Raw genomic sequence first — 27,898 nt, forward strand, 5'->3', positions numbered from 1 at the left:
ATGTAATGTCTTCTTAACCTACAAATTCTTTATTTAAAAATTTTAAGTAAATAGTAGAATACATTCCATTGGTATGCATACAGTTTATTTATAGTTTTGCTAAATTAACTGCTAAATGAGATACACAGTGTCTTGCTGCTGTCACTTCAGTCATGTCTGACTCTGACCCCAGTGACTTGAGCTTTATAGTATCCTTATAGTTTGTTAGTACTACTTAGTATTTCAATATTAATTCACATTTACAGGTTGTTTAATAACCTGTAAATGTGAATTAAGAAAAATCTTTCATTGGTTATCATTTTTTAGATTCTGAACAAAATAGAGACCATACAATATTCAAATTCCTAAGAATTTTAAGAATACAAATTTCTAATAAAATGTTAAAAGTAAATGATAACTAAAAGAAACGATGGTAACAACAGCTACCAAAGATAAGAATTACATTGTCATTATTAGATAGAATCAAGATGTTTGAAGAAAAGCAGTTTATACATTCTGAGTGTAAACAGGCATGCTTATGTTATTACTAATATTAAAAATAAATACAGACTTGAATTGTCCACTTATCTGTTGAGCAATGAATAGACACAAAGGCCTGTTACATATGTTCAAATATATAAAGGAAATTAAGATTTAGCACTGCATTACCAGGGCCTTTTAAGGACTTGTTTGAAATCAGACATGAAAAATCAAATCACTTAGAACAACTATTTTGATAGAGCGGTCATTAGGTAGAAGTTATTGAAATGAACTGAAGAAATTATTAGTTATATAGAAATGGAACGGGAGACTGGAACATCATTTTTCAGTGAAACTTTCTATCATAATGGAAATATTGCCAAATATGGTAGCTACTAACTGCATGTGATCTGAGCATTTGAAATATGGCTAGTGTTAATTGAGGAAGTGAACTTTAAATTGCCACATGTGGCCGGTGGCTACTGAAATACATATTGTAAAGATTTGTGATAGAAAGTTTTAAGAACAAAAAGTTAGTCTTAATTCTTAAAGGACTGGTAGAATTTTAGTTAGAAAAGCAGGAAGGAATTTCAGTCAAATGTTCATGATTAATAGCCCTGTTAATTCAATAAAATAGACATCTCAGTCAATAACACAAAATCTCAATCTTACAAAACATAATTGTGTAGTAACACGTAGTATAAAATCTGTTCTTTAGTATGACAGTCAAATATGTTATCATCACTTTGTAGTTATTCACGTCTTGTTTAAAAAAACTGCCATTAATTGTGATGAGGAATGATTCTGCTTCATGGTGGCAGGTGGAAACAGGTGTCACAAGCTATGACTTTGTTGCCACTGGTCAAGCTTGAGAGAGTGTCTCTACATATGAAAAGTATTCCCATAAAATGATTGATGGGATATGCATTAGGGAGAATTTACTTTCTTGCATTTTCAAGTTTCTTCATATAGTAAATACAATTTCGTTAAGTACATACCTTATCTTTTCTCATAATGTTAAGTTATAACAGTTGCTAAAGAAAGCACTCTTGTTTCAGTTTTACTGCATTTTCATTTTTTACCGCCAAATGATTCTGTCTTAAAATGTACAATATACATACCAGAAACTTGAACATCATCACTACAGTAGTATGTAGTTCTTCTGTTTAGTTATTGCTTACACAGTTTTCATGTCATTGAAATACTTCATTGAGGCTTGGGGAGCATGAGATACATAGGAACAGATATGGTAGGATATGGCAGCAGGAGAAAAATCCTTAAAGGGCTCTATACATTACCCATATGTCAGCCTCCTCCACACCTTCCTGATATGGTATGGCTGTAATTTTTTTTGTTTCACAAAATCTTACTGAGATCCTCACCATTTATGATCAGTGCTAAATAATGTTAATGCTGTGGTCCGAAACAGTATTCTAAAAAGTATTAAAATTATATAATTATATGGCATATGGGATGTTAGAATCTGTAAAATTTTCTGCATCTAATACATTTAAATCCTAAAGGGAGATAAGATGTATTAAAGGAATTAACCAGAGTAACCAGCATAAGTGATATCTAAATGAGAATCTTTTAAGGGTAGGTGTATTCTCCATATCTTATTGGTAAAGGAGCAAGACAATAGAAATTGCTAAAGATCTAGTGATTGCTAAAACTAGTGGTAAGTAGAATTTTTTTTCAACTAAGGTGGTTAAACTCAGTGGGAGGAAGATAGAGGAGGTAAGACAAGTAGACTGGATTTTTATTTTTACCTGTTTTCCTTAAGTCAAGTGAAAGATGCACTTGCTAAGTCACTTTCAGTTGTGTCCAACCCTGTGCGACCCCATAGACGGCTCCCCCGTCCCTGTGATTCTCAAGGCAAGAACACTGGAGTGGGTTGCCATTTCCTTCTCCAATGTGTGAAAGTGAAAAGTGAAAGTGAAGTCGCTCAGTCATGTCCGACTCGTAACGACCCATTGGACTGCAGCCTACCAGGCTCCTCCGTCCATGGGTTTTCCCAGGCAAGAGAACTGGAGTGGGGTGCCATTGCCTTCTCCGAAAGATGCACTTGGGAGGTGGTTAAAACCATTAAATTATATCCAAGGTTGTTACTCCTTTTGTTTTTATAATGAACCTAAAGATAAATTTTGTCATGATCAATGATTACATAAAAGTAATGAATGTTACTGGAATAAAATAATATAATTAATTTTCATTGTCAGGTTTTATATTGAAATCTTGCAGAGGAAAGGTATTTGATGTCTTAATCTGACATTTCCAAAATCTTAGTTAAATTGAATATCATATTCGTTTTCCTCTGCAACTACTAAAACACAGTCATCATTATAAGGTGATTGGTGTGCTGTTGAAAAAACTGTGGTGAAACCAGAATCCAAACTTCTTTTGTACAAGAACCAAACAACTGCTCCCAAAACTGTCAAAATTACTGTGCTAGCAATCACCAAAGCGGATATCAAAATGCGGTTATCTGAAAAAGAAAAAATATGGGAAATCAGGATATACAAGTTGCTAGTATTGATTTTGGGAGAGCATAAATATAGTTTCATCACTTAAATATTTACCTATTTTTGAGAATTTTTCATATTGGTTAGAAAAACAATGTTTATTACTATCAAGATTTATATTTCTTAGCTTGAATAACTTCTATACTTCAAAATTTGAAGTAGACTTTGCAGGTCTCCACTCTACTTTTAAGATCTGAGATAGAAATTATCCATACTAAGTTTCACTGTGTGTTTCAATTTGCATATATCCTTTTATATTCTCCAAACTATATATGTACATAGTTTAAAATTTGTATTTCTACAAGGTATGTAATGAAAATACCATACTACTCCTCCCTATTACTATTACCCTTAATTACCATTCCTCAAAGCAACTACTCCTGTTACTTGCCTCCATGTTTCTAAATAACATGCTTACACTCCTCTTTGATTTAAAACTTTTTAAAAATTGTGGTAAAATATGCAAAACAAAATTTACCATCTTAACCATTTTTAAGTGTACAGTTCGGTAGCATTAAGTACATTGACAATGTTGTGCTATGTCCACCACCATACATCCATAGAACTTCATCTTGCAAACCTAAACATTAACTCCCCATTCCCCACTCTCCCTAGCCCTTGGCAACTGCCATTCTACCTCCTGTCTCTGAAGTTGACTACTCTGGGTATTTAATATAATTAGAGTTACACAGTGTCCTTTTGTGACTGGCCTTATTTCACTTAGCTCCTCCAGGTTCATACATGTTGTAGAGTTGCCTTTTTAAGCCTGAATAGTATTCCATACCATGTTTTGCTTACTCAGATCTGTCAATGAACACTTGATTTGGTTCCACATTCCTGGCTACTGAGAATAATGCTGCTATAAACATGGTTGTTTAAATTTCTGTTCAAGTCCCTGCTATCACATCTTCTGGGGACATAACCAGAAATGGATTGCTGGATCATATGATAATTTAATGGGAAGCTTTTGTACTGTTTCACAGCAAATAACCAGTTTACATTCTCAGTACACAAAGGACCCGTATTCTTGTGGAAACGTTATTTTCTGTTTTTTTTTTTTTTCTTAGTTTTGTTTTTTGATAGCCAAGTTAATGAATGTGGTGTTTTGTTAGATTTTTTAAAATATATATTCCTCTTATAGAAGAGTAAGAATGTTAACTTTTCCTACATTCTCCTGAACCCATAAACACTCCTCTCTTCTGTCATAGCAAGCCCCAAACTGACAGAAAGTGTTCATGATACTAAGGGAACAGTAAGTACAAAAGATTTGAGTAGGCATTTTTTGGGGGAAAAAAAACGATAACTGAATGGCTAATGTGTAAAAGTGCTCAACATCATTTTTCATCAGGAAAATTAACACTATACACCCATATGTGTGGCTAAAACTAGATATTAATAGGTTGATAAAACCCTCATGGGGTGGATGTAGAGCAAATGGAACTTGGATACACTGTCAGCAGGAATGTAACATGGTTCAACCACTCTGAAAAATCTGATTAGTTCTAAGAATACTGGACCTTATTAGCTACCCTATGGCCCTGCAATTTCACTCTCAAGGAAAACAAGAACATCGGTCCAAAAAAAAAAAAAGTGAGAATGTTCATAGCACTGCCACATTCATACCAGACTAATAATGATCAAATATCAACAAACAGAATAGACCAATTATGGTATGTCTCTAAAATACTGTGCAACACTGATGAGTCAAAAATAATACTCTGGCTGAAAGAAATAGTTAGTTTACGTGAAGTTCCCAAAAACAAACTACCCTATGTGATAGAAATCCATTGTGGCTACCTGTGGGGTGGATGGCGGTAGCGTGTACATTTATTGGGAGGGTCACCAGGGAATTCTGTGGTGTGACAAAAGTGTTCTTTGAGTGTTAGTTACACAGGTATAAACATAAGCGAGCATTAAGGTGTACATTTAAACATTTTACCCTATGTTTATACTTCAAAAATATGGAAGTTAAAAACTATACAATTTGCAGACATCCAAAAATTTCATACATTGTTTGGGGGAGGACACAAAATAGTACAATTTCTCTGAAACACCATCAGTTTTGATCAAGGTTATACATGTTCAATACAGTAGTTATATTTCAGGAAATCAAAGATAAACATGTTTGTGCAAGGTTACTCATTCCTTGCAGCACTGTTACAATAGCAAACATACAGAAATAACCCAATAGGGGTCTGGAGCTGATAAATATCCATAAATGAAAAAGTATACAGTGGTTAAATGAAGATTTATCTATAGGTAATGATATGGAGAGAGAGCTAGACCATGTTAGTAAATAAAAAAGTCATATATCTTAATTTGTTTGTATTGGCAAACACTGGACATTTAAAGACAAAACTGAAATAGTGCCCAATAAGGGTACAGGTAAAACAGAATGGATGGAGACAAAGTGGGAGACAGATTTTTCAATTTGCCTTTTATAGTTGTGCTTTTTGAACCATGTAAGTATGTTAACTGTTCCTTTCCCAAAAATGCATTTAGTGAGACGGATGCTTCATAAGTTGTAATTAAAACTATAAGAAAAAAAATTTTTTTTAACAAAAGATTCAGTCATTTCCCACAAAAACAGATAATGGAGTTCAATGAAGAGATGTTATTTGTTGTTTTTAAAAATGTTCATACATAACTTGCAGATACATTTAAAAAATCTTATTAAGCTAAGAGAACTTTCTACCTTCTTATAAAAGTTCCACATTACATTGTTATGTAGTTAATATTTAAAGAGGTCTTTAATACTATTCAGTACTTTAATATGCTAGAATCTTAATGTATTCTTATATGTGGGGAAAATTTAACAAAAGACCATACTTACCTGATAAATATTTCTTTTCATATGGGACTGGAATACAAAAGGAAATCATCATTAATTTAAAAATGCCTTATTCTAAGATTGATTTTAAATACTCTCAAAGTAGTTTAAAACAAACATTTTACTAGCTTAGAATTAATATTCTTTATATTGTTTGGTCATGTGTCTGTATTACCTGTTTTGAACTTAGTTTTTAAAAAAATATATATTGTAGAGGACTAAAAATTCATTAGCTCAAAAAGTGGAAAAAGAATAAGGAAACTCAAGAAAAGGACAATGTGATGAAGTGAGGGAAACAAAATGACTTGGGTTGGAAAGTGTGGAAACATAAAAGTAAAGAAGACAACTGTGACCTTACCTCATACAGGTTTGCTCACTATGATGTTTTGAAGTTATAGTTCATTTAAAACTTTGGCTTATATAATAAAATGCTGGGCTGGATGAAGCACAAGCTGAAATCAAGATTACTGGGAGAAATATCAATAACCTCAGATATGCAGATGACACCACTCTTAAGGCAGAAAGTGAAGAAGAACTAAAGAGCCTCTTGATGAAAGTGAAAGGAGAGTGAAAAAGTTGGCTTAAAGCTCAACATTCAGAAAACTAAGATATGGCATCCGGTCCCATCACTTCATGGCAAATAGATAGGGAAACAATGACAGACTTTATTTTTGGGGGCTCCAAAATCACTGCAGATGGTGATTGCAGTCATGAAATTAAAAGATGCTTACTCCTTGAAAGTTATGACCAACCTAGACAGCATATTAAAAAGCAGAGACATTACTTTGCCAACAAAGGTCCATCTACTCAAGGCTATGGTTTTTGCAGTGGTCATGTCTGGATGTGAGAGTTGGGACTATAAAGAAAGCTGAGTGCTGAAGAATTGATGCTTTTGAATTGTGGTGTTGAAGAAGACTCTTGAGAGTCCCTTGGACTGCAAGGAGATCCAACCAGTCCCTCCTAAAGGAGATCAGTCCTGGGTGTTCACCGTAAGGACTGATGCTGAAGCTGAAGCTCCAGTTCTTTGGCCACCTGATACGAAGAACTGACTCATTTGAAAAGACCCTGATGCTGGGAAAGATTGAGGGTGTGAGGAGAAGGGGACGACAGAGGATGAGATGGTTGTATGGCATCACCAACTCAATGGATATGGATTTGGTTGGACTCCTGGAGTTGGTGATGGACGGGGAGGCCTGGCGTGCTGCGGTTCATGGGATCTCAAAGAGTTGGACACAACTGAGTGATTGAACTGAACTGACCTGAGGCACAGTATATGAAAAGATTACCAACATTTTAAAAATCCAACAAACACTGGAAGTTGAATGCTATGACCATAAAAGTGTGACTGATTAGTCAAAAAACCTGCTGAGGCAAGTTAAAATTGTATGTGACTCCAGATGTAAAGAAAGGAAATAATCAGAGACAGATGTATAGTTTTGGTTTGCAGTTCGAGTAGAAGGGGGGAATGTTAAGGATGCAACGTGGGGAAATGGCTGTTTCTGTCTTGCTTCAAGCATCCTAAAATCATGTTTTGAAATTTAAATGCCTTTAATGAGAAAACAATTCTTTCTAAAACATAAAAGAACAAATCTAATGTTTAACAATAATATGAAAATATTGTGGGACAGGATAATTCTGTTCATTAGAAAGCCTTGTGATGCATAAGAAGAAAACTTATATTTTAGTCCACAATTATAAACTATGGTATAATTTTTCTTTGCCTAATCAAGGATGTCCTTGTACTGAATCAAATTCTTTGTAAACTAACTAGAATTTTGGAATTAACCATTATTCTTCACCACTTCCACTTTTTAATCAAATCACATCAAACAAGCTATGATAATTCCTTTGAACAGCATAAGAAAATTTTGACTTCTTACTAGCTCTGAGAATAAGCAGAGAATAAAAGTATGCCTGATTCACATGATCTGGTCCTACTTCTAATGTAATAGGATTACATATTTGCCTTCCAAGAGTCTTGGGTGCAAACCAACCTAATTGTCTTCTGAAATCTTACTTCCTCTATTTATTGAGGCACACAACTCAAAGAAAGTTATTTAAAAACCAGCCCTGTCTTCCCCACCCTTCTTAAAATGGAAAAAGACCTTCAGTTATACTTACTAGCTGCTTTACAAAGGGTTCCTTCCACAGAAGAAACTTCACAATTTCCTTTTTTCCAATCACCTGTCTTGGTGTGCAAAAAGGCACAGGTGTCAACTAGCTCCTCGCCATCTTCTTGGTCTGACCATTTAACAAATGTCATATTTGATTTATCAAACCACTTGAAACTGGCATCTGTCAGTTAAGGAATATTTTAACATTATGACAGTATAAAATGTGTTAAAGAAAAGGGTCTAGCTTTATTTTTAATTATGGCTTGTGGGATCTCCATTCCCTGACCAGGGGATTGAACCCAGGCCCTCAGCATTGAAAGAGTGACATCCTGACCACTGGACCACCAGGGATTTCTTGGGTCTAGATTTAAAGGTGGGAAGTTACTAAGGTAAGTCTGATCTAAACTTTTGATTGTGGTACTTAAATTAGAAGGAAGAATATATCCTATACACAGACAAGAGATACTAGTTCAAGAAGGTTCTAAAGAAGATCCCATTTTTTATTAAACTTATATATAATTTTCATGGAGAAATAATCGGTAAAATATTAATGGTAACCTTAGTAATTGCATTTGATTTTGAAAATAGTTATATATGTAATTTTCATTTTCAATAGTGACAATAAACACATTTCTACATTTCTATAATATTACCTTGATAGTTTTCTATTCTATTGTTGATACTACTACCAATATTTATTACGCTACCATTTTACAAAAATACTGAGTCTAGAATCATATTTTAATCCAGATGAAAGACTCAACTTTAGCTCTCATATGGGACACACTGAGCTGTTCAGTGAAAAGCTGTGAACATGACTGCATCCTGAAAATACAGCGCCTGGAAGCTGCAGGAAGTATCAACTTGAACTAGGGAAATGAGCAGCTAAAAGTTATTACTAACATTAAGAAAGAACGTAAGTGTGAATATCACTTACCATCTGTGTCAAAAAACATGCCTAATAAGATATCAGCTGGGTCTTTCCATTGATTTTTCAAAGTATCCAGTATAAAAGCATTTTCTTCTTCATTATGTATGCTTATCATGTCTGCTCCTGAAATTATTTTAGGGAGAGGAAGTCAGCATGTTCTCCAAAGCAATGAAAATCACATGAAGCATATACCCATTATACATTACTACATTACATATATTTTTGTTGTCCTTTGGTCACTAAGTCATGCCCAACCTTTTGCAAGCCCATGGATTAGCCTGCCAGGCTTCTCTGTCCATGGAATTTTTGAGGCAAGAATACTCTAGTGAGTTGCCATTTCCTTCTCCAAGCGATATTCTCAACCCAGGGATTGAACCCACATCTGTTTCCTGCATTGCAGGTGGATTCTTTACCACTGAGCCATCTGGGAAGCCCCACATATACTTTTACATCCTTTAAAAAAAAAAAAAAAATAGCTTGGAAATGTCATGCACATTACTGAAAAGACAATAGACTCATGAGAAAAATAAAATGATAATATGATAAACTGAATCATACCTTTTATCTCATTCACCTAGCGGTAGTAATCTCATAAACAACATGGAAACAAAATCATGGGAAGGCTTAAGCAGAAAAACATACTTCCTGCAACTCTCAATTTTTTACTATCCCTTTCTCTAGTCTTCATGGCCCCTCCTGCCCTCGATTCACATTTATAGGGAGGAGTAGCTCTGACATTACTGAGGAGAGCTGAAAAGTCCCAGGGCAACTTGCCAGAATAGTCCCAAGACCTAACGAAGTTCAGGTAACAAGCAGTTACTGACCTGCCTCACTTAACTGACCACTATGCGCCTGCTGCCTGAAGCCTACCCCTTCCTGTATTTTCCTCTGTGGTCATCCTTAGAAAACTCCTGCTTAGGGAAAGTGATAAAGGAGGTCCTTATTTCTTATTCTCAGTGGATAAATGATTTTTTCTGGGAGACTCACCTGGTTCAAGAGCAGCAGTCATATATATATATATATATATATGTATGTATATATATATACATATATATATATATCTTATGTCTCACAAATATGTTTTCATCCTTTTAATCTATATTCTACATACACTATAAAATATGAGCACTTCACTTTTCCCAGATTATTTAATCTTATATCTTAACCCAAGAAAGATGCTCTTGCAAATTAAAAAAAATCTTTCCACTGTCTTAATTGGATACTACTTAGGAGAAAACACTAATGGACTTAGTTTCTCTCATGATATTGTATGATTTTTTGTAAGTGAAAATAATGATTGACATCAAAGCTTATCATCAGAAATCTGGTGGGGAAGGTACATCTAACTCCTGGGGAATATACATCCTTTCAGCTTTACTCAGCTAAGTGAGCAATTAGCATCAAAGTGTTCCTAAGAAACATGACTTTCCAGTCTCAGTAATTTTACAATTTAAATTTTCCTAAATTTCCAAAAAGTCATTGATCCTATACATTTTTAAAGTTATCTTGGAAGTTTTGAGTACTACAACTAATTCAACTACTACATGGAGAGATAAGGAAGCTTTTTCTACTATTAAATTCTTCCAAAATTATCCTGACTTAAAAAAAGACTCCTGAAAACTTCAGAATATTGTCTTGGATCAGTGGCTCTCCAAATATGAAACTGAAAGTAACTCAGTCGCATCCGGCTCTTTGCTACCCCATGGAATCAGGTCAGAATACTGGAGTAGATAGCCTTTCCCTTCTCCTACGGATATTCCCAACCCAGGGATCGAACCAGGGTCTCCCACATTGCAGGTAGGTTCTTTATCAACTGTCCAAGGCTTCTCTGTCCATGGAATTCTCCAGGCAAGAATACTGGAGCGGATTGCCATTCCCTTCTCCAGAGGAACTTCCCAGTCCAGGGATCGAACCCTGGTCTCCTGCCTCACAGGCAGATTCTTTACTGTTTGAGCTACAGTCTTTATCAACTAAACTATCAGAGAAGCCCAACTATTGTGTGCACCAGAATCACCTACAGGGCTTCCCTGGTGGCTCAGATGGTAAAGAATCTGTGTGCAAGGCAAGAGACATAGGTTTGATCCTTGGGTCAGGAAGATCCCCTGGAGGAGGGAATGGCAACCCACTCCAGTGTTCTTACTTGGAGAATTCCATGGACAGAGGAGCAGGGCGGGCTGCAGTCCATGGAGTGGCAGAGAGTCAGACATGACTGAGCAACTAACACTTTCATTTTCAGAATCACCTACAGAGGGCTTGTTAAAAGTGTTAGGTCCTACACCAGAGTTTCTGATCTAGTTGGAATAATATGGAACCTGAGAATTTACATTCTGAACCAGTTCCCAGGTGACACTGATGCTGCCACTGAGAATTAAAGGAAACTTACTAGGCTATTTATGAAGACTCTAAAAATCCGTAATTTTTTGGTAATGAACAGATAACTGGAGATAAGAAAGTGCTTTTAGCTCATGATGTGGTAAGAAAAATTTGTATCAGATGATTACTTTTACATCTTTTAATGGAAACTTAACAAATAAAGGTAACTATAAGAAAAAGAAAATTATAGGACTTAAAATCTCTCCCCAAACATACCATATTATGTTAAAGAAGAAAATCACAAACTAGGCAGACTAGCTCTATTATGAATAAAAAAGAGGAAAAACATTGTCTCAGACTGTTTAAAAGACAACAGACACAAATATAGAGAACAAAACTAGTGGTTGACAATAGAGAGAGGGAAAGGGTCACGGACAATATAGGGGTAGGGATTAGAAGGTACCATTATGCATAAAATAAGCTACAAGGACATATGTACAACACTGGATATAGCTAATATTTTATAGTAACTAAAAATGGAATAAAAACTTGCTTAATATTGTACATTGACTGCACTTCAATTAAAAAAAAACAATTCATCCTCACAAAGGGAAATATACCACAATAAATGTGTGAATATGCAATTTCACTAGTAAAGGAGTGAAAAGAAAAATAAGCAGTTTCAGAAGTGTAGATTAAACAGTGCTGACTTAGAGTGGAGAAAAATAGGAACTCATAAGTGGCTAGTTGGAGAAAAATTAGTTAAAAACCTTTTTGGATACAATTTTGCAAGGTGTATGGAAAGTCCTACATAAAAGTATACATCTTTGACCCAGCAATTCTGAACAATTTATGCTCAAATAGGTACAGTCATTAATGTTCATCACATTTATGACACTCGAAGATTAGAAATAATTTAATAATCAATATTAGAGAATTAAATCAATTATGGCATATCTGAAGAATTGATGCTTTGGAACTGTGGTGTTGGAGAAGACTCTTGAGAGATCCTTGGACAACAAGGAAATCAAACCAGTCAATCCTAAAGGAAATCAGTCCTGAATGTTCATTAGAAGGACTGATGCTGAAGCTGAAGCTCCAACACTTAGGCCACCTGATGTGAAGAGCTGACTCACTGGAAAAGATCCTGATTCTGGGAAAGACTGAAAGCAGGAGAAGGGAATGCCAGAGGATGAGATGGCTGGATGGCATCACTGACTCAATGGACATGAGTTTTAGCAAGCTCCAGGAGATGGTGAAGGACAGGGAAGTCTGGCGTGCTGCAGTCCGTGGGGTTACAAAGGGTCGGACATGACTGAGCAACTGAAAAACAATGGCATATCCATATAGAGAAGTATCGTGCAGTTATTAGGAAATATACATTCTGTATTTACAGCTATGGAAAGATATTTTTAAGGGAAATACAGATTATGGAACAGTTTGCTTAATATAATCCCTATATATATATATACACACACATATGTACATATATATATACACACATATGTAATGTATATTATAGTAGTCATGTGTGATGTGAGAATGGGACCATAAAGAAGGCTGAGCATCAAAGAACTGATGCTTTCAAAGTATGGTGCTGGTGAAGACTCTTGAGAGTCCCATGAAGAGCAAGGAGATCAAATCAGTCTATCCTAAAGGAAATCAACCCTGAATATTCATTGGAAGGACTGATGCTGAAGCTCCAATATTTTGGACACCTAATATAAAAAGCTGACTCATTGGAGAAGACCTTGATGCTGGCAAAGATTGAAGGCAGGAGGAGAAGGAGGCGATAGAGGGTGAGATGGTTGGGTGGCATCACCAACTCAATGGACACGAGTTTGAGAAAGCTCTGGGAGACAGTGAAGGACAGGGAAGCCTGGCGTGCTGCAGTCCATGGGGTCGCAACATGGGCTTCCCAGGTGGTGCTAGTGGTAAAGAATTTGCCTGCCAATGCAAGAGATGTAAGAGATGCAGGTTTGATCCCTGGGTCAGGAAAATGACCTGGAGTAGAAAATGGTAACCCACTTCAGCCTAGAGAATCCCATGAACAGAGAAGCCTAGCAGGCTACAGTCCTTACGGTCACAAAGAGCTGGACATGACTGAAGTGAGTTAGCACATAGATATATGTATTATCAAACATTTACTAAAATATATCTGCCTAGGGGTTTGGAAGTCTAGAAGGATACTTAGCAAAATGTTAACAGTCATTACATTTCCTTGTGTGTGTTCAGTCAGGATGGTACAATTTAGGGTAATTTTCTTTTATTTTTAAAATATTTGCATATGTTTTTCTATATAATGACTGTGCATTTGTGTAATTAAGAAAGAAGTTTAAAAAAAAAGAAAAAAATAAGACTGACCTTTAAAATACTCAATACTTTAGTCCAAAGCTAGAATTTAGCAAGGTTTTCTTTCTAAGTCACAGCTTCATTGTTAAAAATTCTAGGATTTTTTTTTATCAATTCTAGCTGTTATCACCTCCTGTTTATTAAATGTCACGTACACTTTTAATCTGTTTTACCCTACTAGTACCAAATTTACTTGTACTAATTTAGGAAATGTAATCAAAGTGCCATTTTAGAAAAAATTCTCAAGAGAAATATTTAACTAGGTTATAGTTTAGGCTTAAGTGTTCAGAGATGAGATTTTCATTCTTTTCTCTGACCTTGTGTCAGCCAATGGAACATGAATGATTTTTAACAGTGCAGTTTAAGTAAATACTGAACAAATTTAAATTACTGTGTCAGGCAAAAAAGACACACTCATTTTCTTTAACGAATGACAGCATAAGTCCCTGAAGAATGCATGTACTCAAGCAAAAAAATAATTTTTTTAAATGCATAACCAGTAATGCTACCTACTGAGATGTAATTTGGGTCTTTCATTCTTTTAATGGCTAGTAACATAGCTTATACACAAATCACAAAAAGGAAAGACTGAAAATACTTATTGGCTCTATTATAAAGAAAATAGCTAAATCAAAGGTAAATGTAAAAAAGAGTAAATGTTGCAAAATAAGAAAAATTTTAGGCTCTCACAGTTATTTTCCTATATGAATGATAACAGTACCCCAAATAAGTATAATGAAAGTAACCTCAAGTAAATTAGCACAGAGCACTGGGAATATTTCTAAATATAGCTCTCAGCAGTCCAAAAAATAACAAGTCACTTATTTTCTATACCCCTAAATATAGGTTTAAGATAGGACTTGGTATAGTTCTACAATATGTGAAGACTTCATAAATCCAAATTTAAATATCTTGTATTCTTTATGCTTTTCCTTCTTTATATATAGCAAACACTGAATTCATGTTTACCTACTGTACAAACCACCTACTGTTCTAAACACTACCCTTGGCAAAAATGTAATGGTAATATTAATTTTTAGTTAATTTTCTGATTTATCAATAAAATGGGTATTTCCATAGTGGAAGCAAATATACAGGATTTATGAAATAAATGATGACATTATGAAAAATGTATAAGAAATTTAAAAATTCACATCAGTAAGACAAACTGAATTTATAAATTAACTGGGATAAAGACATTTTTATTTAGACATAAAATCAACTTTATAAGCAAATTTGTACCCAAGAATTTAAAATCCCTAAATGGCTACTTTGCTTTGAACAAATAGAGTTAATGGACTTCAAAATAAGTAATCAAATATGAGGCCTCAAAGTTGCTGGGTGTTTTCAATTTCGTTTTGGTTCATTTACTAAAGGAAAACTGCAAATACAATTAACTACATTTAGTTAACTGCAGAGGAAGTCAGTCAACAAGTAAAAGCTATGCCTCTGTAGTGAATGTGGTTGCTTAACTGCTGAACATAAGTATCAGAGCTGGACAATGAAATCTAATGATGCGGTTCATACAAACTAACAGGAGTATAGAACACATCTTGTCTTGGCTCTGAACCTCCAATATAATCTGTTTCTTGAAATCTGTGTTTTTGTCTAAGTATACCCAATATGGCTTTTTAAAAAGAGACAGAAAGTAGTTGTGGGAGAAAACACCACTTAAAAAATCTTGTAAGACCAGCAAAATTCCTATTATTCCATTTCCTTGGAATGAAACCATACTGGCATGTTGGAAATGTTTTGTCTTCAAAGAGCCAATGTTCAACACCATTTAGCAAGTAAGAAAAATGATATGTATTGAGAGTTCCATGGCACTTCATAGGATTTAAAACTGCTATGCCTACATTTATTCCTAAGAAAAACAATAAATATGTATTGAGTAGTATTGGCATGTCTTAGGATTTAAAACTCCTATGCTTACATTTATTCCTTCTATAATAAGCGAATATGACTTTAATTAAAGCACCCTAAAGCAATTTGATATTGTTCCAAAATGTCATATTGGTGGGTTGTCAGAATTGTGTTTTTTAGGTAAAGTCATTTTAATTTTTTTTTTGGCCATGGCCTGCAGCATGTGGGATCTTAGTTCCCTGACCAGAGATTGAACCTCTGTCTCCTGCATTGGGAGCAGAGAGTCTTAACCACTGAACTGCTGGGGAACTCCTGCTAAAGGGTACTTTAAATGCTGGTGTTATGAATATGCTTAAGAGAAAATTTAGTGAAATAATCAAGAAATTTTTAGATCTCACACAATAATAAAAAGCACTTTTAAATAATCAAGGACTCTCATATCACCATCATAGGTATCTCAGTTGAAAAAGATGTTAGTTGACACTATAGTTTTAGTTTCAGCTGACAAGTATCACAATTAGAGGCTCAACAAGGATGCACTTTGGGCCAAACAGCCAAATATATAAAGAATACTCAAGAGCAGCTTTTTAAAAAATGACATTTTTATTTAAAATATTTCACAATGTGAAATTTCCCAGAGAATACTGAGCAAATCATGTAGCAAACAGCCCTTTTCTCATTTTTATTTAACAGTATACAGAATCCCCCTGCCAATGAAGGAGACTCAGGTTCTATCCCTGGGTTGGGAAGTTCCCCTGGAGAATGAAATGGGGTTACAAAAGAGTGGGACACGACTTAGCGACTGAACAACGACAACAGATTCTTCCATACCACATGTCACAATACCATGTGATCTGACTTCTGCCCTCACTGCATGCCTGAAACAGTACTTTCAGGGCAGAAAGACAGAGTGATTAAGAACACTGTTCCTAAAATCAGACAATCCCTGGTATGAATCTTGGCTCTGCCAATTATTTCCTATTTATCCTGAACAAATAATTGAAGTAGTTTTATTCTCCTGATAAAAGAAGGCAAATAATAAACTTCATGATAGGTTTGCTGCAATAATAAAAGCCAGTAAAAGTGTATTAAGTGCTTAAGAACAGTGCCTAACACAGAGTGCTTACATCAAATACACACTGCTCTTGTCACTCTGCTTTGAGCACTGTTGTCCAACAGCTGACTTCCAACTCAAGAGTTTACCCCAATTCCACTGCATGTCTTGCATATTATAGAATAAAAATTGTTACAAGGACCAAAGGTAAAAAGTAAGACACAACAAACCATTTTTTAAAGAAATTAGTGAACATTCTTTACTGATCTGTGAAAAAACAAAATAGAATAAACTCCTTACCATGATTAGTACACTGATTTCTGACATCCTCTATGCTTTCAACTTTGATGGCTTCTTGAAGAAAAATGTAACAACTGTCTTGGAACTGAACCCAGGTGGATGAAGGGCAGTCTATGGGGAAAAAGAGAAACACTGTTAAATAACTTGAAAATGAGAATTTCATGAACTCCTAAAGATATGAGATATTAAATTTTCATAGAAAAAAGAATGGCTATTTCCATTAACATTTCATATAGTTATCAACACCTTTGGGTTTATATCTACCACCTCACTGTTTTCTATCTGTCCTACTTGATTTATGTTCCTTTTCTTCCCTTGTTGTCTTTTTGGATTATTAAACAATTTTATATTCTATTTTTCCTTTAGCCTATTAATTATATATTCTTTAATTTTTTTCCTATAGTGGGTACCCTGAAAATTACACTATGCAATCTTGATTTATTAGTACCTAAAATAAATTAGTACTTTTACTATTTCCTAGACAACTCTAGGATCTTACAATAGTTTAACTTCTCTCTCTTTGTGCTATTGTTCTATTACTATTTTGTGTGGCCAATGTTCGTTTAAACACATATTTATCTTCTCTGTTGCTTTTCATTCTTATATATTTGAATTACTTATTTGAATAATTTTCTGTCTGCCTGAATAAACCCCTTTAGTGTTTCTTTAAGGATAGGTCTACTACAAATTCCCTAAATTTGTGATTTTCTGTAAATGTCTTTATATTTTCTTCCCACTTAGATATTTTTGCAAATAAAAAATTCTTGAAAGGAAGTTTATTTTTCATTGAAGATGTAATTTTACTGTTTTGGCTTCTATCATTCCTATTGAGAAATCAAGGTCAGTCTGATGGTTGCTCTTTGGTAGCTGCTTTCCAGATTTTCTTTGTCTTTGATTTTTAGTAGTTTGACAGTAGTATCTCTAGTATTTTTTTGAATCCTGCTAATAATGCAACACAACTATTGAATCTGTGTCTTTATTTTCATTGCTCACTTTTGCAAAGTTCTTGGCCATCATCATCACTTTCAATAATGCTTTTCCATTTTCTTTCTCCTCCATTTCTGGGACTCAAAATACATAAATGTTAGATTTCACATGTTCAATATGTTCACTTTGTTCCTATTTTTAATGCCTTTGGTGCTCCATATCATAATCTTGTTCTTTATGGTGTACTAACCTACTCTTTGGGCTTTCCCAGTGGCTCAGAGGTAAAGAATCTGCCTGTGATACAGAAGATGCAGGAGACCTGGGTTCAATCCCTGGGTTGGGAAGATCCCTTGGAGAAGGAAATGATAACCAACTCTAGTATCCTTACCTGTGAAATCCCATGGACAGAGGAGCCTGGCAGGCGACAGTCCATAGGGTCGCAAGAGTCAGACACAACTTATCGACTAAGCGCGCACACATGTGCAGTCTGCTCTTTGGTTTTTAACTAATGTGTTAAACCTATCTACTGAGTTCATAATGTCAGCTGTTTTTCAGGTACACAATTTCCATTTGTTTGTACTTTTATAGATTCTGAGTCTGGTGAAATTCTCAACCTTATAAATGTTCTCGAACTTATTACAGTTATTTTAAAGTTCATTTTCGAAAACCCTAATTTCTGTATTATCTATTGGTCTGTTTTGATTTATTTTCCCAGCTTTGGCCTGTTTCTTGTTATGCCTGGTAGTTTTTGTTTTCTTTTTTAAATATCAAATACCAGATACTGTGCGGGAAAAATTGCACAGTATCTGGTATTTGATATTTAAAATTAAAAAATTGCAGAGGCTCGAGATGATGTCATTCTCCCCTAGAAAGGATCCTGGCATGCAGCTGGCATATTGAAGATTATTTAAATACAATCAAGGGTTGATTCCACCTGAGGGAGCTGTTACAATCTCTGTGAGGCCCGATATCCATAGATTCCAAGTAAAGCCTGCAGATTAGCTAGCGTCCCTCCTCTTTGGTAAGTAAAAACTCAAATTTTTGTCTCATTAATACTGTGTGAATGCCAAAAACTCTGCTCTCTTTTTAGCTCCTTAGAATGTGGGCAACTCTCCTAAAGGGAAAAGTAATACACAGGATAGTGGGCTCACGTCAACAAGCTGCCTAAACAACTCTCTGATGCCTGCAGATACCATTATTACAGAATTTCATCTAGATTTTCCAGTTGCTTTTGGGGGGAGTGTTAGTCCAGTCCCACTTCACTAGAGTCAGAAACAGAATCCCCTCCTTCACACTTCTGAGCGTTATTGATAACTGTCACTACCATCATCCATCCAACAATCATTGGCTGAGCATCTCCCATGTGTCAGAGACAACAGTTAGTACCAGGGAGTAAGGATAAAAGGATTTAAGACAGTGGTCCCCAGCCTTTTGGCACCAGGGACTGGTTTTGTGGAAAACAATTTTTCCACAGATTGGGGCGGGCTGGGGTTGGGGGGCGGTGAGGGGAGTATGGGGAGGAGGGGTATGGTACCAGGATGATTCAGGCGCATTATATTTACTGTGCATCTTACTTCCATTATTATTAAATCAGCCGCACCTCTCAGATCATCAGGCATTAGATCCTGGCGGTTGGGGACCTCTGATTAAAGGGGAATGAGTCCTGCACTTAAAGTGTTCAGTCTGCTAGGAGAGTCAGACACAAATACATATCAAAGGTATGAGAGGTTAAATGTTATGAGACTATAGAAGAAAAAAGTAACTTGCTCCCCTGATGGCTCAGATGGTGAAGAATCTGCCTGCAATGTAGGAGACCCGGGTTCGATCAGATCCCCTGGAGAAGGGAATGACCACCCACTCCCAATGTAGGAGACCCGGGTTCGATCAGATCCCCTGGAGAAGGGAATGACCACCCACTCCCAATGTAGGAGACCCGGGTTCGATCAGATCCCCTGGAGAAGGGAATGACCACCCACTCCCAATGTAGGAGACCCGGGTTCGATCAGATCCCCTGGAGAAGGGAATGACCACCCACTCCCAATGTAGGAGACCCGGGTTCGATCAGATCCCCTGGAGAAGGGAATGACAACCCACTCCCAATGTAGGAGACCCGGGTTCGATCAGATCCCCTGGAGAAGGGAATGACCACCCACTCCCAATGTAGGAGACCCGGGTTCGATCAGATCCCCTGGAGAAGGGAATGACCACCCACTCCCAATGTAGGAGACCCGGGTTCGATCAGATCCCCTGGAGAAGGGAATGACCACCCACTCCCAATGTAGGAGACCCGGGTTCGATCAGATCCCCTGGAGAAGGGAATGACCACCCACTCCCAATGTAGGAGACCCGGGTTCGATCAGATCCCCTGGAGAAGAGAATGACCACCCACTCCCAATGTAGGAGACCCGGGTTCGATCAGATCCCCTGGAGAAGAGAATGACAACCCACTCCCAATGTAGGAGACCCGGGTTCGATCAGATCCCCTGGAGAAGGGAATGACCACCCACTCCAGTATTCTTGCCTGGGAAACCCCATGGACAAAGGAGCTGGGCAGGCTACAGTTTGTGGGGTCACAAAGAGACAGACGTGGCTGAGTAAGCACACACACAGACAAAAAAGGAGTAAGCAAACATTCCAGAAAGGAGATAATATTTGAGCTGCAATTCACAGGATAACTTTAGCACGTGGAAAGGAGAAAGATGAAGAAATCCCAGGTAGAGAGACCACCATAAAAACCACAATGAGAAGAGTCACATACTCGTTGAAAGGGTAAACTAGGCAGGTCTCTCCTGTCCCACACTCCTGCCATCACATGTTTTCTGTATTAAGACATGATAGAGAGAAAAAAAGCAGTCATTTCCAGAATGAAACTCAAATTGAAAGTCAGGAGGGCACATACTCTGAATTGCAAACTTTGACTTTCGTATTTTTCTTCTGGTTCCCTTTGTTGTTTTTCCTTTACTCTTATAGAATTTTTAAAAATGGAAATAGAAACAAACTCCATTACCACACTTAATTCCACTTGAAACACCTTTACATATCACTGAAAATTCTTGGACCATGGACTGAGAAATGTTCTTGTGTATTATTTCTAGTCAAAGCTACACACAGGATCTTTTAATGATGATAAATAACTCAAGAATATAAAAATAATTTTTGAAATATCATTTAAATGGAATAAAGCATGTCTATTAAGTATATAAAATATAATTAACACCAAGTAAAGTGAAATTTATAAATTGTTTCTTTGTACACTTGTATTGGGTTGGCCAAAAAGTTGACTCAGTTTTTTCCACGCGATCTTACTAAAGAGCTGAACAAACTTTTTGGCCAACCCAGTAGTTCTTAGGCTTTATGATTACAATGAACTCTGATTTCCAAATCATCTATAGACTAAACTGTATTCTTTTGTTCAGTGGCAGCTCACGTGTCAATTATCTGTGAAGTATCCAACCTTCACCTTCCTTAAACTCTGACCCCTCTGAACTTCTACAGGATTTTACACTATACAAGATGTGAGAGGCCTTTTCTCATTATAAAGACTAAAGACTTGTTTTGGTTACCCCACATGATAGAGACTTTCTGCAGGGATACCTGGGATAATAAGAAATCTAAGGATAATCTCCTAGCAGTTAAATAGACCTCCTAGTGTTCTTATACCAGGTACCCTCTTGGGTTGCTACCTAGCTTAGAGTAGTCAGTCTTTGATTTAGGAAACTACCCTTATTTTGATTAGCTGCAGCTTGGATGGTGAGCAAGTCAAGGCCCTAGGCACAAAAACCACAGGTAGCCTATCTTCTTGGAAAAGGGGCTGTATTACCCTTTGAAGACAAACACATATTCACGTGCACTGATCATCATAAAGGTGACATATAAAAAAAGAGACCTGAAGGAGCTGGGGGAAAAAAAAAAGCCAAATGCTTATCTAGGTCACACAGGCCTCTAAGATGGGAGTATTATGATAATGACAATTGACAAAGACCCTTGTTGAATAATTAAATAAGCAGTATGTGCTCAGACTAACAGAAAAACAAAACACAAATAAAAACAAAAAGCTACAGGCAGAAAAAGTAAAAAACAAATTGTTAACTTCATATTCTTTAAACTTCCAACAGCGTTCTCCTCAGGCTTATTTCAGCATTAACACTAATTCCAGTTAATTCAGCACTGAACCCCTCTTCTCATACTACCAGAGTGTATGCCCCAGAAACAAGATTTAAGCACTACTCAAAAAATGTATTTTTACTCTGAGAAGAAGAGTTTTCACACAGAGGCTGATACTTCCTATGATAGAACTAACTGAGGTTCACACGTATAGATAGAAAAGCTAAACTAATTGGTTTTGTTCTATACTTCTTAATATTGTACAATTATAATCTTTGACAATTATTAGTTACTCAAAAATAAAAAAAAGAAAGGTTAAATTTTCAGTGCTAAGTGTCTTTGCTATAATCCTGTTACAGTGAAAAACCTGCCTTCCAGAATACTAGCATAAGTTTTCAATTACAGAACCTGTAATATTTTCTAGAAAATATATTTCAATAAACATACTTTGCTCAAAAGAAAAAAATATCCTGCTCACAATGCTCTCTCCAGTGTGCTTCTCTGTTACTCTCACTTTTTCACAGTTGTCCTGAAAGATAGGTTGCACCTAAAGGACTCTTTGATGCTTTTGAACTGCGGTGCTGGAGAAGACTCTTGAGAGTCCCTTGGACTGCAAGGAGATCCAACCAGTCCATCCTAAAGGAGATCAATCCTGGGTGTTCACTGGAAGGACTGATGTTGAAGCTGAAACTCCAATACTTTGGCCACCTCATGCGAAGAGCTGACTCATTTGAAAAGACCCTGATGCTGGGAAAGATTGAGGGCAGGAGGAGAAGGGGACAGCAGAGGATGAGACGGTTGGATGGCATCACCAACTCAATGGACATGAGTTTGAGCAAGCTCCAGGAGTTGGTGATGGACAGGGAAGCATGGCATGCTGCAGTCCATGGGGTTGCAAAAAGTCGGACATGACTGAGTGACTGAAATGAACTGAACTGAAAGGACTCTTTATGGATTGTATAATTTTATAATTCTATTGATTTACTGTGTTTATAGAGATCTAGGAACCTGATGAAACTTTTAAAATCTTGTACTTAATTCCAATAAGTTTCCAAATAGATCCTCTGCTTAAAACTATCATGTGCTAAAAGAATAAGATGGCATATCTACAGAAATATTTTGCATTGCCAGCGAGTTCTAATAGAACTCTCTGTTCCCTTGTAATTAATTTTTTTAAAGAACCAGGCACAGCAGAAGAGGAAGTGATCCTTGGGACACACTTGTTCTGAATGTTAACAATGGAAAGGCAAGATTGTATTTTTTTTTTCCTCATCAATAAGACCTTTGTCTTTCTCCCGTTAAGATACAGGTCAGTCACTTACCTTCCACAAGGGCAACTGTGGCAGAAGGAGAAACAGTCATTGGTTATTACATTTATTATGTATGGAGGACCATATGGTATACCAGGCTCCTGATAACCTTGAAGGCCTGCAAGATCTCCCTAAATCCTAAGGAAATTCAGCCACTCTGACATTCCATCCCCTCTCAACGTCACCCAACCTAGCTTCTAAGACGTCCACCCCATCTTCTCCCTTCAAGTCCTTTCTCAGAAAAGCTGTCATGACTTTTATTCATAGAATGAAGGTAGCAGTGTTTCTCTGCACCCTTCTCATTGGGCTTTACTGGTCCATTTTTTTAATCGATGCAACCTGAAGATCTGCCCTCAAAATCTAAAATAATCTAGAAAAAAAAATCTAAAATAATCTTAAATACTTGATATGTATCAGAAAAAAATTGTGGATGATAACCCTGTTGCAAAACTAATTTTCAACACTTAAGTACATTTTTAAAAGCTTCTCAATGAAAGAAGTCCTGAAATAATACCTAATTATAACTTTTTCATTGGAAGAAAAATAAACACACATTAACATTTCAAATTTTACAATCTGAAATAATTTTTGCTGAAACATCATTGTGCCATCCACAAGGGTCAGAATAAGTCACATCAATACATTTAAGTGACTTAATGCTTTGAATTCAATTATGAGATGAGCTCAAGGGCAAGAGTAAAAATAATTTCAAAGAAACTGCAAACCCATGACCCACCGCCATACTTTTTAAATCATTCATCTAAATTTTTTGTCCTTTTATTATAAGTTAGAATACAGCATAGAGACACATTTCAAAACAAAACAAAAATCCACAATACAGTGAATTTTCTGCTGTTACAGAGCTTCCTTGGTGAGCAGAGAGACAAGCAAGAAGAAAAACAAGATTCATTCCAAGAGAAATGAGTGCTCTGAAGAGAAAACACAAACACAGGGATGTTATAGAGAAGGTGGGGTGTTCGGGAAAGGCCTGGGGAGAAGACATGTGAACAGAGATCTGAAGGACATGGAAGGGTCCATGCCAAGGAATGGGGAAGAGGAGGGTGGTCTGGGTAGGAGAGTCAGAAGGTGGCTGAGTCCCACAGAGGTCAGTGTGGATAAACAGAGTGAATGGCAGGAAGGGTGGTAAGAGGTGACATCAGGGAAGGAGGCAGAGTATTGCAGGCTATGGCAATTCAAAATTAGTAACCTAGATTCTGATCCATGTAACTACCACCAGAATAGGGTTTACTCTAACATGCTTATATTCACTTATATTCATGCTCCCCACGGGAAATCACTGACCCAAGAAACATATACTGATCATTTACTACATACAAAATGTGGTGTTCCAGAAGAACTTTTTAAAAGGGCTGCTATGGTACCTAACCCATATATCTAAAGAATGCTTTGTTCATTGAGATTTTTCAAGATAATAGCTAAGAAAAACATGAGATCATTTATACTAACAAAATCCAAAATAACAGAGAACAATAATTTCCATTTCAATATTACATTTATATTTTCTGCAACACCACAGGACCTTTCCTGTTAAGATCTTGCCATTCTGCAAATTCCACAATAACTTTGAAAAGCTCTTTTTACTTAGTTCTAAGCAAAATATTATTCCTGATCTTGTCTAGATAAATTGGTAAAGTATGATAATAAAATATGGACACAGGTGTTTCAGCTCTATGTTATCAACATGCATGGGAATGTGCTCAGTTACCATACACATCAACCCACATAAAGTTGCACTCATGATGTTATCTCTTTGCAATAATTACCCTTCATTTCGTATGAAGAGAACAAAGGGAAACCAAGATTCACAGTGCCTCAAATAGGTGCTAGACATAGCGTACTCCCTGAATGCCCATGATCGCCCTATGGCCATAATCTCGATTTTAACTGAAATGCAATGAGTTGGGCAATTCAATCAAGGCCACACAGTCTGTGAAAGTGAAAGTGAAGTCGCTCAGTCCTGTCTGACTCTTTGCGACCCCATGGACTGTAGCCCACCAGGCTCCTCCGTCCATGGGATTCTCCAGGCAAGAATACTGGAGTGGGTTGCCATTTCCTTTTCCAGGGGATCTTCCTGACCCACGGATCGAACCCAGGTCTCCCGCATTGCAGGCAGATGCTTTAACCTCTGAGCCACCAGGGAAGCCCACACAGTCTGTACCTAACGCCAAAACTCATACACCTTCTAATTTAATCCATAAAACCTCCTGAGAGAAGCTAATTAATTCACAGCATTAATTTAATCAACATGCACTTCTTCAGCTCTTATAAAGTCTATGTAACCATACTGGACTTATTAAAACAAAACCAAACAAAAAAGACAATACTTTCCAAAGACAGTTTTGAGACAGGCTGGGACCTGAGACCCTTTGCTACAGTGCTTCCTCCTGGACAAATGTCTCCTCAAGCCACAGAATACAAAGACACTATAAGAGACTAAAAATAACTGCATGCATGGGCAGCTGGGGCAAATTTGGGGCAACAAGATACCAAAAGATCAAAACCCAACTGCCACTTCTGAGCTGCCAGGAGCAAAAGCAGGGTACTGAGCCTGATCTCTGCACATAGCACCACCAAGGGGGTGGGCAGCCCCCCTAAGCCACTTAATTCTCTGGCTGGGACTGCGTCAGCTCCTACCCTCACCCCATTTAAGGGACCAGCTCACCCCCACTTAGGGAGCAAGCAAGGGCACCTGTTACTTGTTTTCACTCCCCTGCTCTGCAGCTCAAGTCCCAGTAAAGCCCTGCCTGTATTCCTCATCTGGTCTCATCTATTTCTATTAAGAAGTGCAAGGGCCCAGACGGGTAAATGCTTGTCCTCCACTGCTGATCAAAACAGCTTCTCTGAAGAAGAGAGACATCAAAATCTACAAATGGGCTTTTAAAGAAATCTGACAAGTATTTTTTTTTTCTTAGTCTGACATACAAAGGCACAGAAACTCAGTTGTCCAGTCACTCCAGTTGCGCCCAACTCTTTTGCAAATTCATGGGTTGTAGCACACCAGGCTTCCGTGTCCTTCACTATCTCCCAGTTTGCTCAAATTCATGTCCACTGAGTCTGTGATGCTATTGAACTATCTCATCCTCTGCTGCCTTCTTCTCCTTTTGCCTTCAATCTTTCCCAGCATCAGGGTCTTTTCTAATGAGTCGGCTATTCACATCAGATAGGCAAAGTATTGGAGGTCCAGCTTCAGCGTCAGACCTTTCAATGAATATTCAGGATTGATTTACTTTAGGATTAACTGGTTTGATCTCCTTGCTGTCCAAGGGACTCTCAAGAATCTTCTCCAGCACCACAGTTCGAAAGCATCAACTCTTTCGGGCTCAGCAACCCAAAGGGTGGCTTAAATGGGTGTTTAAATATAACTGGCAAACATAAGGAGGGTGTGCATAAAGAGAGCTTTGCAGACTCTCTAGTCCAGCCTTGTTTTGGACAAACCTGATGTGCTCAGTCTGAACAGTGTGAAACTCTCCTTTCTGCTCCTCCATAGGCAGCAGATGGCATAACTGGTCATAAATGCTGGTCGACAAAAGGTGTCAGGATAGGAGCTGTGAGTTTGTAAGCAAGTTCTGAGCTGCTTGTGCTACTGCTGCCTCCAACACTGAGATCCTGTCAGCAGGCTTTCAGCAGGAATTTATAAAACAGCAGTTAAATTCAGAGGGAAAAAATGCCAAACTCTTGCATAATCAATTTATTCAGACCCACGCAAGTACTCTGTTTTTCTTTATTTTGCTCCTTAATTCCCAGGATTGTTCCATCAATAGTGGTTTTGGATGTTAAGTCTTTCCCCAGAGTTTCCCCCAACAACTTTTTTGACACGGTTATAAGCGAAACTTGTTTTTAAAAAACACAAAACATATTGAAGAGTCTGTTTTCCTCGGAACTCATTTTGGAAATCACGAGTCGTTTTTCAGATGAAACTTGCTCAGCAGCAGACTAGACTTAAAGATTTTTAAATCACACGACTTAAGTGGAATCCAAGCCTCGCCTGAGTTCTCTTCCCACATCCACCGAGGGGTTATTTGGCTGAACTGTTTTCCTGTTTCAACATCTTGAACACCAACCAAATGGACAAACAACGCCGAGAGCAAAAAAGGGTCAGCTTCCTCCCACCCCCATCCCACCCCAGCTGCACTCGAGCTGGGGAAAATCTCCGCAGTCTAACTTCCCCACTTCCCCTTTCAGCCCCAAACGGCCGTGAAACCACGTTCATCCTGGCGCTCTTAAGTCTTTCTGCTCTCCTGTCAATTAGCCCCGTTTGGGGACCCTTGCCCGCGACTGGGGTGCGTGCTAAGGATGTGGACACGGTGGGAGATGAAGGGCGCTCTGGGGTCCCTGGAGATCCCCTCCTGCGGGCTCTCTCCTCCCCGGGGGCGCTCTCACGGAGCCCACCGAACGCAGAGGCGAGAGGGGCTGAGCAGCCTGCGGAGGCGCTTGGGGTGGGCGCGCAGGCGAGCGCCACCTGGCCATCGAGAGGCAGCCCTCGCCCGGGGAGAGAGTGGAGGGTCTCCGCCGGGCGCGGGGAAGGCGGTCGCTCCGGGCGCCAGCTCCCGGGCGGAGGAAGGGGCGCGGCCAGGGGCCAGCTTACCCGCGGCGGCGGCGGCGGCGAGGCCCAGCAGCGGCAGCAGAAGAGCGGGAGGTGCGGCTCGTGGCATGACGGCGCTGCGGGCCGGGCGCGCGCTTCTCGGAAGTGCGGAGCCGCCGTCCGACCCCTCCCACCAGCCGCCACGGCCCGGCCGAGAGCCCGCCCGCGCTGCCTTCCGGCCGGCGCCCCCGGCTCGCCGTGGTTTTTAAAACTTCA

The 27,898-nt window shown here is 37.8% G+C and overlaps 1 protein-coding gene across 1 annotated transcript in view; it reads right to left on the bottom strand.

Moving 5' to 3' along the window:
• Positions 1-6: 6 nt before the first annotated feature.
• Positions 7-27,898, bottom strand: part of LY75 (lymphocyte antigen 75) — a 116,321-nt gene continuing 88,429 nt past the window's right edge. Inside the window, exons 35-39 of the mRNA XM_065931619.1 lie at positions 16,739-16,849; positions 8,863-8,979; positions 7,933-8,106; positions 5,815-5,841; positions 7-2,944 (exon numbers count right to left, since the gene is read on the bottom strand). Coding sequence (XP_065787691.1) covers positions 2,742-2,944; positions 5,815-5,841; positions 7,933-8,106; positions 8,863-8,979; positions 16,739-16,849 — 632 coding nt within the window. The 3' untranslated portion in view covers positions 7-2,741. The remainder of the gene's footprint in view (positions 2,945-5,814; positions 5,842-7,932; positions 8,107-8,862; positions 8,980-16,738; positions 16,850-27,898) is intronic.

The sequence above is a fragment of the Muntiacus reevesi genome, chromosome 3 (genome assembly GCF_963930625.1).
Source record: "Muntiacus reevesi chromosome 3, mMunRee1.1, whole genome shotgun sequence".
NCBI classification, from domain to species: domain Eukaryota; kingdom Metazoa; phylum Chordata; class Mammalia; order Artiodactyla; family Cervidae; genus Muntiacus; species Muntiacus reevesi.